Consider the following 14,271-nt stretch of genomic DNA (forward strand, 5'->3'; position numbering starts at 1 on the left):
TATATCATTTTGAACAATTTGAAATACTAAGGTATCTCTATTTCTTGAGTTTCAAACCTATAGTGACATCCCAGAGGAAGGAGCAAAATGCTTTTCCATGAAGGCAAAATTTCCACTAAGAAAGGAAAAGTCTGAAATTATCTAACGCAACTTTAGGATAATCAGTAGCTTGTCTGAATCACATCCTTCTCTTGGTTGCCCTATCACTTTGTACATACCTCTATTAGGAATTTTCATAGGGCACTGACAACCAGTGATTTGCAAGACAGTCTTTGGGACAACACTGGAAAAAAGACACCAAATCCTATAATCCTGAGTCCCCCAGCCTCTAGGATTATGTCTGGCACACTTACAAGATACTTAATAAGCATCTGATCAATTAATACACTAAGGTATGAATAACGAACCTGCCCCCCATGTAGATATGTAAGTTCTGCAGGAAAGGAAACAACACGATTGTGAAGCCTTGTGAGAACAGAAACAGTTAAAGAGCCCTTTGAAGACAGAGAGAGAGAGAGAGAGAGAGAGAGAGAGAGAGAGAGAGAAAGAGAGAAAGAGAGCGTGTGTGTGTGTGTGTGTGTGTGTGTGTGTGTGTGTGTTTTAAAAGCCACATCTTTGGGATCCCTGGGTGGCACAGTGGTTTGGCGCCTGCCTTTGGCCCAGGGCGTGATCCTGGAGACCCGGGATCGAATCCCACATCAGGCTCCCGGTGCATGGAGCCTGCTTCTCCCTCTGCCTGTGTCTCTGCTTCTCATTCTCTATGTCTATCATGAATAAATAAATAAAATCTTAAAAAAAAATAAAATAAAATAAAAGCCACATCTTTGACAGTGATTCTTGTCCAATTAAGGTCAGGAGTCAGAAACACAGCCCAGGAATCAAAGAATCCAAAAGTTGCAGAAAGTCCCAATGGCATAGTTTCAAAGTTGAACATACCAGTGAACCTGTTATTCACCTAAGTATTTTCAACTACTGCATCAGAAAAAAAACAAAAACTAGAACTTACAAAACAATGAACATGTAACTTCCACGTCCACGTTTAGTCATTTTTTTAAAAAAAAACTTAAAAAAAAAAAACGCATGCTTTGACTTTAAGAGTATTTTATACTAGCAAGAGGTGCCACAGGAACTAATGAGGAGCATGTAGAGTCAAGCACAAACCAAATTCAACATTCTTTAAAAAATAACCACCAAAGGGCAGATAGAAACATGTAATACTTCTTATGAATTAAAATAGAAATAGAAAAATTGAACAAATTTTCACAAGAAACATTTAAAAAAGATATCTCAAATCAAGGGCCTACTTGAGCATGTAAGCAAATCACACAAATATCCCCTGCCCTTTCTCCTGCTCTGAATGCTTATCAGAATGAACAGGAAAGACTAAATGAAAATTCCCCCTCTCCAGCTCACTACTTCTGGGGCTTAACCCAACAACAAAGGGCTGATACTACGAATGTTTCCACTTCCAGGGTTGTTTTCCTTACTGGGTTGATAAGAAAAGATCAGTTGGAGATAGATGAGCTCTCGCTAAGAAGCAAAACTCTGGACAAGTTTCAATCGGCTATATTAATTATTTACAACAAATCTATAACCTCCTCCAAGTTAAAGAAATAATGATTTGAACATTTAAGGCTTTTATTCACATCTTTGTGTGATGCCACGGCTATGGAAAATGTCTAAAATTCCAATGTTCCATATAAAAGATTGAAAAACAAGTGTTACCAGTAAGAAATGCATTATTTATTATATAATTAATGGTGAGATAGCACTAGGGCTAAATACAAAGTTTATATACCTACTGCAATTTCCAGGTCCACATACACACACAAAAATAATTACTTCTTAATGTATTATTTATTAATGCTAAACACACAATTATCTTATTTCTTAAAGCGCCTATGTAGCTTTAAACCAGTACTACATAATGAAATAGCTACATGATGAATTATATATTATATGTTAGAGTAGAGCCAAGATGACAAAAATAGTGCAATTAAATAGTGAAAGCTTTAGGAAAAAAAACATGCTGGAGAGTTTCAGAGTGGCTGACACCTAGAAGCATGCAAGGATTCACCTTGCAAAAGGGGACAATAATTTTAGAAGACTTTCCATAGCCTCACTTTAAAAGATAAAAATGATATACTATTAATTAGCAACAAGCGCGCCTCGGATAAACCTCATTGGCTACGATACTGCCACTGCACAAAGCTAAAAAAATGCTATACTTTTAAACAGTAATTCACCTTTAAAAATGCCCACACATTTATATGTAAAAATGTAAACAGAACCTAAAACTGTTCTGAAAAAGTTTATTTTTTAACGTAATTATCCCTTGTAAGTAGGAACTTAAAATGACAGATTATAACTTAAACCAACGGTCATAAATTTTTCTCTATCAGAATTAGCAAGTTCCTAACTAACAGGTCTCTAAAGAAATAGCTAGAACAGTTATATTAAAGTAGCCAGAGGCACAAGCACTTTTGGGAAGAATGGGGGAGGAAAGGAGAGAATGCTTTGAACCTAGCCAACATGTCGCTTATGTTCCTTTCATCCAGTGCTTACCATGAAGTAGAAATGCTGAACATGTCATAGGCAGATTATCTCGCTTAACTACAAAGGCACCTATTCTATATGGCAAATTTATAAGGTATGAACTATTACTTTTCCCACTTTACAGATGAGCATACTGAGGATTTAAGTCCAGTAATTCCCATATTACAAAGAGTATACACGTCCGATCCCTCAAACGCTGTGCTAGCTCCCCCATTGTTTAATTATCTTAGATACTGTGACAACCTGTTCATGTGTTGGTTATTAAACAAGAATGATCAATAGGCATTAAGATTGGTGTGTTTATGGGGGAGGGAGGTGGCTCTAACAAAGCCAGTCCAGTAGGATTCGATTAGGCAGTGTCCCAGAGCCAGTTTAGACAATCTATAGACAAATACCTTAAACCGCAGAATTTAAAATAAGGCATGCGGCGCCTGGGTGGCTCTCAGCTTCAGCTCAGATCATGATCTTGGTGTTAAGCATCTCTCAATTTCAGCTCAGATCATGATCTTGGGGGTTGTGAGACAGCCCTGTATCAGGCCCCATGCTGGGTATGAAGCCAGCTTAGGATTCTGTCTCTCCCTCCCTCTCCCCACTCTGCCCCTTCCTGCTCAGGCTCTCACTCAACACCCCCCACCCCCCCCAAAAAAAGGTATGATTTGTGTTTTTATTTGTAAATCCATACTATCTAAAATTACTAGAGAAACTTATTTCAGAAACCCTGCATCTTACACAAGACCACTTAAAAGCTGGTCCCAACTAGTCTTTGTTGTTCTTAATATCTTGACATCATTTGACTTTGATCTCTAGAATCCAACCTAATACATATTTATTAATTTTCCGATCCTCAGCAAAGACAAAAAGAATTGTTCTGGTCACTAGGGATAATAAAAGCTATTACTCACCTCCCCACCTCACATACAAACTTTTCATTCTTATGCTTTTTAGAAAATAATTTTAAGTTTTAAATGATTTCCTCTAAAAGCCTTCAAGGTCTCTTTTATTCACTTCTCCAACTGAATGAGAATAGCAAGTAATATTGAAACTTTTTTTTTTTTTGCTTATGGTACTTTTTAAAAATTTATAGACTTTATTTTTTAGAGCAGTTTTTAAGTTCAGAGTAAAAATGAGCAGAAATTAGAGAATTTCCACGGACCCTCTGCCCTGCTACACACACATACAGCCTCCCCCACTTTCAACATTCTGCACCAGATATGTAAGTGAACATAAACACATGATTATCCACCAAAGTCCCAACTCTTCTTTACACCTAAATTCCCACAATTCCTTCACACAACTCTTCCAGGCCAGCTAGAGCAGGTCACAGACTGGCCAGTGACACAGCAAGGGACATACCTAGTTACTCCTAAGGCTAGGCCCCCGACCCCCTGGGCCATTTCCTCAGTCAGGAAGACTAAGTGTTCTCCCTCTGCTGACCTCTAAGATCTAGCTCAAGGCTCATTCCTTTTGGAAAGAATGTTTCTGACTTCACAAGCCTATCAATGCTCTGGGTTACCATGGAACATCCTGGACAGAGAAGGCCCAATTATTTTTTTTAATATATTTTGTTTGTTTGTTTATTCATGAAAGACACAGAAAGAGGCAGAGACATAGGCAGAAGGAGAAGCAGGTTCCCTGCAGGGAGCCTGATACAGGGACTCCATCTCACTACCTGGGGATCACGACCTGAGCCAAAGACAGATACTCAACCACAGAGCCACCCAGGCACCCCCAAGGCCCAATTACGTAGATCACAATAGCAGGAGCTGTCACAAGCAGGTGAGATTCACTTGAGAGTATTAATTCTGGGAATTTTTTTAAGATTTATTTATTTACTTATTTGGGGGGTGGGGCAGAGGAAATGAGTGAGAGAATCCTAAAGCAAACCACCCCCCAGCACCCCACCCCAGGCAGCCCAACACTAGGCCTCCAACCCAGGACCCTGAGATCATGACCTGAGCCGAAACCAAGAGCTGGCCACCCAACCAGATGAGCCATCCAAGTGCCCCTAATTCTGGAATTTTTATTAAACTTCAATTAGACAATTTTGCTAAGCATCAGTTAACTTTACAGTTATAGCTCATTAACTGCTCTTTCTCCATTACAAATTAATCTCATTGCTAAACGAGTACTGAACCTACTTTTTCCAATTCCATGCAATCCAACTAGCCGCCTGATATTCTGTGACTTTCTCCCCCCTCAGGAAAACTTTATGTGACAAACCACAAACTGAACTACCCTCTGCAAGCTGCAGGGTTGAGAAACACCGTTGCCTTCTTCACTTGTGCATTGGGAGGAATGAGTTGATTGCCAAACACCTAGGAAGGAAGAAAGGAAAGTTTTCAGCAAATGTCCTTTATATTCAGTTAGTGATTACATATATTCTTTCATTACAAAGAAATCTACTTCCAGAAGACATGGTATGTACCCTGGGGGTTAAAATATCCTTTCATGATTTCATATTGACAAAAATACCATGAACCATCACCAAGTCTACCATTATTTAATGATAATCAGCTAAAATTTTTATAATAATAATAATTTTTTAAAAACCTGCTTCATCTACTAGAGATAAGTAGCTTTTCTTTTCTCTACAAGACATGGCTAGGCCTATTATAAACACATAACCAGCAAGGCCACAGTCTAGCAAAAGGGAAGTTTAATCCAACTGTCCTTAGTCTTCAGAATATAACCTTTTTCTCCTTCAATTTATTACTAAAGCTTATTCATAAAGAACCTTTGTGTTACTAATTAATTTTCATACATATAAAAAATAAACCTAATAATCTATTTGCCTCCTCCTCTTTACAGCCTTATATAACTTGATAACTAAATAGCATCAACTAGGGGATTAATGAGGGCACTTGTGATGAGTATTTAACAATACTTCCTGGGTATTGTACGGAAGTGATGAATCACTACATTCTACTCTTGAAACCAATTTTACCATATATGTTAACTAACTAGACTTTAAAGACTTGAAATAAATAAATAATAATAATAAACAACATCAACTGGCAAGGGAAGGAAATATAATTAATATTTACTAAGCACCTAGTATTTGCTGCTCTCCTGCACATTATTCTTAGCTCTCAGAAACTTAGGAGGTAATTAAATGTCCTCATTTCAAAAGTTTAGAAAACCAAGATTCAGAAAGATTAAGTCCCTCAAAGTCACATAGTTAATAAATTATCAGCCTAGTATTTATATCTAGTTCCAAAACCCCAACTTCTACTTTGTCAGCTCTGAGAATCAGTTAAAGGAGGTGCACAGAAACAGAGGTGCAGAGTCAAAATAGGAACGAACGTGAGCACTGCTAATCCACCTGGACTGGGGAAGGCCACCAGACAGAAAGAAGTAGGAAAGCACCAGAGTCAAAATGTGGAGTCTTTGATGGTGGGGAGCAGGTCACGGCCAAGGAGGCAGAACTCCGGTATGGAAGCACAAAGTAAAGACAGGAGAAAAAAATGAGCTCTACCATGATTTTTATGAAGTGGCCCTTTTATTAAGTGACCACCACCTCCCTGACAGTCCACCAGAGAGCCGTTCTCACCACGGTCTATTTCTTGCTTTAAAAAAATACACTTTTTCTGAATGCTTCAGGTAGATATCCTGTTTCTTTGTGAAGATTTCTGGTACATTATAATTTCTACTCTGTCATCACTTTTACTGAATTCAACCTTAATATTTTGCTGCCAAATCTCCAAACACTGTAATGTGTTCTTTTGTTATCCGTACTTCTGGAATGTAGCCAGAAATTATTCAGTTAGCCAGTTTCTCTGACCTACCAGAGTCCAGATCTACAGTTCCAGATTATTCTCCTTTGTCCTGGTTTCCTAGTCTCTACAGTTCTTATTTACCCGCAACTCTCAGCTCAGGTTTATGGTGCGTTAAGGAGCTTACGTAAGACTACAATGAATTGAGTTTATGTGAGATTAAAAAAAATCATTCTTTTAAGAATTTAGACTGTAAAGGGAAGCCATAAACAGGAAAAGTAAGTAGAGTAGGCTCCAAGGATGAATTTACTTCCATTTGCCAGATGGAAGGAGCTCCATGGGTGCTGAGAAGGAAAGAACTAGAGGCAGGGGAAGAGGTAAATATACAAGAGCGAGCAGCAAGAAGAGGAAGAGTCTCTGAGAAAGGATGAAATGGCACTCAGAGCAGAGGGAGGAGGCATTTCCTTCACAAGGAGAGGACCCTGTGACACTCTTCCTTAGGGAGACCAAGAAAAGGTTCCCCTCCCAAGCTTTTCCAGTGGGGATCACTGCTCCTTGGGGTGGGGATCATTCATTTTCTTTTTTAAAAATAAGGATTTTATTTATTTATTCATGAGAGACAGAGAGAGAGAGAGAGAGAGGCAGAGACACAGGCAGAGGGAGAAGCAGGCTCCATGCAGGGAGCCTGATGTGGGACTCGATCCCGGGTCTCCAGGATCACAGCCTGAGCCAAAGGCAGATGCTCAACCACTGAGCCACCCGGGCGTCCCAGGATCATTCATTTTCACAACAGCAGAGACATAGGAGATAAACAAATGGAAAAGTAATCGAATTCTTAAAACACAGATTTAGAACAGTCAGATTGCCACCAAAGTAAAGAATGTATTAATAGCATCTATTGTCATCATCATCATCCATGGAAGCATTTTGGTAACAAACCTGAGGTCTGTCACCCACCTCCTTTCACTAAATACATCAGACCTTTGTCGTTTTTTACTTCAGGTTTCTTTTTTGGTAGTTCTGATATTATAAGCTTAAATGACATACAACAAAAAAGCAACTCGGTTGTGGAAATTCACCTGCAAGGCATAACATATAAACTTGGAGAGAAAGAACAAAAATGTGGTCTTAAACTCAGAAGGATTTATAATTCAGCTATAATTAATACAGCCAGATACATGAATATTTAAGCACAGTATCATGGGCCTGGGAGAACAATGCACACGTGGTATGAATCGACTGTGCTGAACAGACAGGCTTTAAAAATATCAATCAACAGCTTTAAGAAGATTCGACTTTAAGAGGTAACACCTGTTCCGAAAGGAAATCCTTGGGGGTTATTGGGATCAGGGAAGACTCGAGGCTCGGCCCGATCTTTAAGGACAACCACCGACATGAACAAATTCCCAGAGCTCCAACCAGCCCATGTATGTGTTCTTAGGACTAATCCAGAAGTAAACAAGTCTAAAGGGGTGGGCGTTAGAACTGCTCTTCACCAGATGGTTAACTTCCTCACGCTCTGTTCAGAGCTGGCTCTCCGCCTGACTCATCCCCTGATAGTAGGGAAAAAAAAAAAAAAATCCGAAACTGCACTGATGCAAGGCACCACGCAGGTCCCCCAGAATAGCTGGAGTTTTCTGCACAATGGAGATAAAGCGGGTTTTAATTTTAGCATGCTAAATGACATTACCTGAGCTTCTTGACAGGCTGCTCTCCTTAGCAGGTTGTCACTATCAAAGTAAACAAAGAGAATGAATATTAGCTTTAATAAGCAGGTTAAGATCCAAACAAATAAAACTTTTCTTTTTCTTTTTTAAATAGGCACAACTCTTCTCTATGAAATATCCAAATGAAAATTTGTTAAAGACCTGTGACAAACCATGGATACACGTGAAAAGTACTGAGTGATATCCATGTTAGGTATCCCTATAGAATGGTAGGCAAAATACCCTCCCTCCAAGATGTCGACATCCCCATCCCCAGAACCTGAAAATATGTTACCTCACATGCAAAGGGGGTTTACAGACGTGATTAACTTTAGGATCTGGAGATAGGAAGATAATCCTGGATTATGTAGGGAAGCCTAACCTCATCACAAGGGTCCTTAAAAGCACAGAAAACTTTCCTGGCTGAGATGAGCAGCAAATGTGACCGTGGAAAAAGTGCCAGAAAGGTGCAAGCCTGCTGGTGCTAAGGACGGAAGGAGGTCTCAAGTCATGGAATGGGAGTACTCTCTAGAAGCTGGAAAAGAAGGAAATGTTTCTCTTCTAGAGCCTTCAGAAGGAATGCAGTCCTTGTCAACACCTTGACTTTAGCCCAGTAAGACCTATGTTGGACTTGGAACCCACAGAACCGTAAGTTAATAGATGCGTATCGTGTGAAATCACGAGGCTTGAGGGAATTTGTTAGTGAAGCAACAGAAGACTGATGCACATATACTGCATTTTTCTTATCCAGTGGAAATTTCTCAGGTCATTTGCCAGAAATAAATTTGATGTTTAGTTGCTTCTGCTACTATGTTATCTAAATCTCTTATTTTTTTATATCACTGATAGATACTCAATTATAGCACAAGTGAGAAATTTTGGTATGAGGTGAAATTTTGCTTGCAAAATGAAAACATTTGATCAGAAAAATGTTCGTCTATGTAACATAAAGGTTCCTAAAGTGTGTTTATGCCATTTATACTGTAAGAACACCTTAAATGACTGATTGCCCACCAGGTGCCAGAATCTTCTCCTCGAAAGAATCAACTTTAAGGCGTGTTGCTGGCATTGCTAAGACAGTAACTTCGACCTGGTTAATGATGGTTAAAAAAATAAGCCAATAAACAATTTATAGGAAAGAATTAAAAGGAGAAAAGGGTTCTTTTTTAAATGATGGCACAGAGCAGTCAGTTTTAACAAGAAAGCATCAAGTGTGGGGAAGGATCACTGCTGCCCATCTGTGGGTATTTACTCAAAGAATAGGAAAACACTTAATTCAAAGGGGATACATAGACCCCCTAGGTTTATATAGCAGCATTATCAACAATAGCCAAATTATGGAAACAGCCTAAGTGTCCATCAATTGATGAACAAAGAAGATGCTGTATATATATTATATGTATACACACACAATGGAATATTATTCAGCCATTAAAAAGGGTGAAATCTTGCCATTTGCAAGGACATGGATACAGCTAGAGAGTATAATGCTGAGGTAGGCCAGTCAGAGCAAGACAGATACCACAGGATTTCACTCATCTGTGGGATTTAAGAATCAAAACTAGCAAAGGGAAAGAAAAGAGAGAGAAGTCAAGAAACAGACTCTTAACTACAGAGAACAAATTGATGGTTACCAGAAGGGAGGTGGATTGGGGGATGGGGTAATAGGTGTTGCGGATGAAGGAGGGCACTTGTGAGGAGCCACTGGGTGATGCATGGAACTATTGAATCACTCTACTGTACACCTCAAACTAATAGAACACTACGTTAACTACATTGGAATTAAAATTTAATTTAAAAAATACTGCCCGTCTGAAACCTAAGAACAACGTTCTATTAAAATTATAATGACACCATACCTCAAAAGTGCATGCTGTTCTATAACAGACATTTTAGGGAGACTAATCCCTTGTGAAGACAAGTCCACAAGCCACTTTAACTGCCAGGCTCCCCACCTGACTGAGTGATGTTGCCCCACTACTACCCTGGAGGCAAAGGAGAGGTACATAAGCTTTTCTCTCTTCCGCCACCTGAGATTCACAAATATGCATGTTTTGCATTTCTATCCAAATGCTGTCAACTGCTCTCAGGGAATCATCAACAATTACATAGATTTTACACATGCAGACAAGATGAGGCTAATTAATTCAAAGTACAGAGCAATAAAATATTTAAAGATAATTAACATGTCAACAACCCTTTATAGGTGACTTTGACCCCTCACATTCATGACCTCTATACAATAAGGTAAAATACTAAATTCTTAGTAACCACTAGATCACCAAATAAAACTAGTCTCCTAGTAGTAACCTGAGCATTGTCACCAGATCCTCTTGTACTAAGCTAATCCCCAATCCAGCTTCCACACTGGCCCTGGAGGTACCACTACCACCACACGGAACCACACAGAACTGTGCTCCTCCAAACAATGCCTGTATTTTTCCTATAAACAACCTGTGCCTCCAGTTCTCTTCTACGATGAACATATCCTAAAGATTATTCCATACAAGCCCTCCATACTGCTACGAAAGCTACATACCTGCCTGTTCATTCCTGTCCATTTCCCCCAGCTGGCTCCTCCCCTCCAACTAGGGGCAGGCCTCTGAAAGTGCCAGGCTCCTCTGGGTCATTAGTAACACACCACCTTCCTTACTGCATTTCAGCCACATGGATTCCTGTGGGCCTAGATGAAAAGAGAATGGCCCCAAATACACACAATAGAGCACCTTGGATCACTTTTTCCTACATTCTTTCCGGATAGAAGTAAAATTTTGAATGTTAACTTGTGATTAAGTATATAATTAAAGACTTCAGTTCTCTTGAGCTTGCTAATACTCCTTGATTTATCAGAGTGCTATTCAAAAATCAAAAGATTCCTTTAAAATTAATTCCCTGGATTTTAATGTGCCAGATGGAATAGGCTGTCAGTGCCACCTGTGAGAAAGCTAGACTATGTACCAATTTAAATTCTACAAAAGAAAATCTCATTATAATCATACTTAATTTTTTTAAATATCAAAAATGGTATTAGCCATCTTGATCTTGCTCTCTGAACCAAGGTGTTTCTAAAAATCAAACATATCCTCAAAGAAAAAAAGATCTCTCCCATTGATATATTCTGATGGTCTATAGCCAGTTCTGAAAACTATTTCAAAAAAGAAATTCCAAAAATGTTTCAAGAAAGGCAGCTTTCTTTTGGAATAAAAGAGAAAATAAGTTGAAATTCAAAGAGCAACTCCTATGTGTCAGATACTATGACAGTTTTTCTCAAATACCTTTAACCTTTTTTTTTGCCTTGCAAGACAGGCATTCTCATTTTATGTATGAAGAAGTTAAGGCTCAGAGAAGGAAAAGACTTGCCCAAATTCACCATGTTACTCAATAGTAGACTAGAATTCAAACCCATGCTGACTTGACCCTGAAATACATGCTCTAATGCTATTTCTTAACTTCAGACAATACTGATTGTACAATGCTCGTTAGCATATACACTTTATAGCACATTCATTAATCACATTACTTCTTAATCTCATCTAATTTTTAAAGTTTACATTCATACAATTTTTTTTTAATAAGTTCAAGTGCAACAAAGCTCCCAAAAGTAGCAGGCGAAATAAACTCACTTAACACAAAGTGCTGGGTATGGTACAATGACCCAGATTTGGTCCTGACCCAAAGCAGCTTAGGATCTAGTGGCAAGAACAGCAACTATCAGTGATAAAATAAAAGATGTGTTTCTTGACAAATGAAGTGCCAGGCACTCTGCTGGGCATCGAGGATATACCGATGAATAAACCCAAGATTCCCCATCCTCATGAAGTTTACAGTTTAGAAGGGAAAAAAGACAATCCAACAGGCAGTCATAATGTGATGTGACTTTTATGTGTTCCATAATGGGGGCCCACTTAGGAATAGCTAACCTAGCCTTGGGGGAATTAGAGAAGGCATTTTATAGGAAAGGACAGTGAAATGTAAATCCAGGGGAGAAATTAGAAGTGGCAGGGCAAAAACAGGGAGGAGAACATGGGCAAAGGAATAGACTGTAGGAAGCTGAGAGGACAGGCCCATACAGGCAATGGAAAGTAGCTCAAGACAGCCAGAGGCAGCCTGCCACGGAAGAAACCATTCAAGAGGAGGGCAGAGACCCAGCCAGGCCATCAGTGGCCTTTTAAGCTATTTAAGGAATTGGGACTTTACCCCAAGGGCCGTAAGAAACCACGAGAGGGTTTTAGAAAGATCTGTGATGTTAGAAGGACTACTCTGGTTGCATTGTGAGGTTGGCCATGGTCAAGGCAAGACGATCTAGGGAGACCAGGGTGGGTTCTTCGGGAACGCATGTGAGGGATGCTGACATAATGACCCCTGGAACCAGGATCGAGGAGAGGACAGAGGCAACTGGTATTTAGGAGGCAAACTTAAGGGCTGACCTGTGGGGACTGAAAGGAAGGGAGGGGTCAAAGGCAGTGTCCACATTTTTCTACTGAGCCCTTGGCAGAAGGTGGTAACACTCAGAGACAGAATACAGTACGAGGTACAGGTCCAGGAGGGAGGAAACCAGGGTTTGTTCTGGATCTGTAGATCTGAGACAGTGGTGAGTCCAGGTGGAGGTGTCCAGGGGACAACTGGAAAGACATGTCTGGAATTCCAGACAGTGATCCTGACTAAAGATACATGTGGTGATAGTGGGCTGAGAGCGGAGCGGATTATCTACGTGAAGAGACAGGAAGCAGCAGGAAGAGATGCCCTGAGTCCTGGGATAGACAACAGAACACCAGATGAATCTTAAGTACACTGATACTGCACTTCACCTGAAAACCAAAGAAAAATGTGCTGAGGGGCTCCTGGCTGGCTCAGTCAGTGGAGCGTGTGACGCTTGATCTTGGGGTCATGAATTTGAGCCTTGTGTTGGGTGCAAAAAAAAGAAAAAGAAAAAAGGAAAAGGAAAGAAAAAGAAAAATGTGGTGGATAACTGAAGAAAGAGATTAAAAATCACTTCCTTATCCCCCACCATGCATGCCCTCGATGCTGCCTCCCTCCCTCCCTCTCGGCAGGCTGCACGTTTTGCTCTTCCTAGAACACACAATGAGTTTCACCCCTGCAGGGATCTGATTGTTCTAACCTCTCTCCCTTTTAAAAACTAGAAGGCCAAACACAATACCACCCACCCCCTTACCTACCCCCCCACACAGAACTGCTTGTCTTCTCTTTTTTCCTTCATTATAACTGCCTGGAATTCATGGATAATTCACCATTTTCTCTTCCACAGTACACAGCACAGAGTCTTGTAGATAAAAGGTTCTTAATAAATAACTATTTAATAAGTAAGTGGCAAATGTTTGAACAGGAGAGATTGACTCACGGTGCTCATGGGCAGACTTTGTCCTGCAGGAAAAAATTGAAGGTGATTCTTTGTAGGAGTATCTGGCATTCTCGAACCAACGGATCACCCAGGATAGTTTTTAATTGTGACTGCCACCAAAGGGCAAGAGAAGAAATGGCTGTGGTGCAGCAGAGGATGAAGGAAGACCTAGAGCAGTCATGAAAACCTGACCGGATTAAGAACCACGGGTATGTATGTGTGTTTTTGGGGACAGGGTAATAGAATCAGTACCATGTAAACAGCTCAGTGAGGAACCCCTTTTGGTATACCAGGGAGCACCACAAGAACTGCCCCAGTGGCTGAGTCTGATATCACAGAAATTCTAGACTGTTAATCGGTCAAGAATGTGAAGGTGAACCCAAGACCCTGTTACCAAAAAAAAAGAAGTACTGTATATAAATTCTGAGCCCGTGCTCTTTCTACTACATCATGCTGCCTCCCAAGAGAATTGAAGTTTAACACAATTTAAAAGGTAGTTGCACTGGGGTACCTGCATGGCTCAGTAGTTGAGCATCTGCCTTTGGCTCAGGTTGTGATCCTGGGGTCCTGGGATTGAGTCCCACACTGGGCTCCCCGCAGGGAGCCTGCTTCTCCCTCTGCCTGTGTCTCTGCCTCTGTGTGTCTCTCATGAATAAATAAAATCTTTAAAAAGTAATAAAATAAAAATAAAACATAGTCACATCAAAAAGGGTCCCTGAAGATCTATCTGCTCAGTACTAAAATGCAAGTTCTTTGACAGAAACCAGAAGCTTCTGGATTAGAAAATGAAAAAAATCTGCTGATGTCACTCTGCCTGAGGCTTTAAAAGAATACGAACATGCCTGCTACCACAGGAAATGGGATGCTCACAATTTATTCAGAGCCATATGGGTTTTATTTATTACTTTGGGACTGCAAAATAAGATAAGTTGTTATT

At 40.0% G+C, this 14,271-nt stretch overlaps 1 protein-coding gene and 1 non-coding gene across 10 annotated transcripts in view; both read right to left on the reverse strand.

Annotated features, from left to right (window-relative positions):
• Positions 1-14,271, reverse strand: part of AGK (acylglycerol kinase) — a 76,131-nt gene that overhangs the window by 42,005 nt on the left and 19,855 nt on the right. For 6 of the 9 annotated variants that reach the window (XM_072762855.1, XM_072762854.1, XM_072762849.1 and 3 more), the window contains exons 3-4: positions 7,960-7,999; positions 4,792-4,871 (exon numbers count right to left, since the gene is read on the reverse strand). In XM_072762855.1, the coding sequence (XP_072618956.1) occupies positions 4,792-4,871; positions 7,960-7,999 (120 nt within the window). The remainder of the gene's footprint in view (positions 1-4,791; positions 4,872-7,959; positions 8,000-14,271) is intronic. The other 3 variants (XM_072762856.1, XM_072762857.1, XM_072762858.1) reach the window with 1 other exon arrangement.
• Positions 2,077-2,213, reverse strand: LOC112907073 (U4 spliceosomal RNA). The gene has a single exon (XR_003232690.2). It is a non-coding gene; the product is annotated as a U4 spliceosomal RNA (small nuclear RNA).

The sequence above is a fragment of the Vulpes vulpes genome, chromosome 7 (genome assembly GCF_048418805.1).
Source record: "Vulpes vulpes isolate BD-2025 chromosome 7, VulVul3, whole genome shotgun sequence".
Taxonomy (NCBI): domain Eukaryota; kingdom Metazoa; phylum Chordata; class Mammalia; order Carnivora; family Canidae; genus Vulpes; species Vulpes vulpes.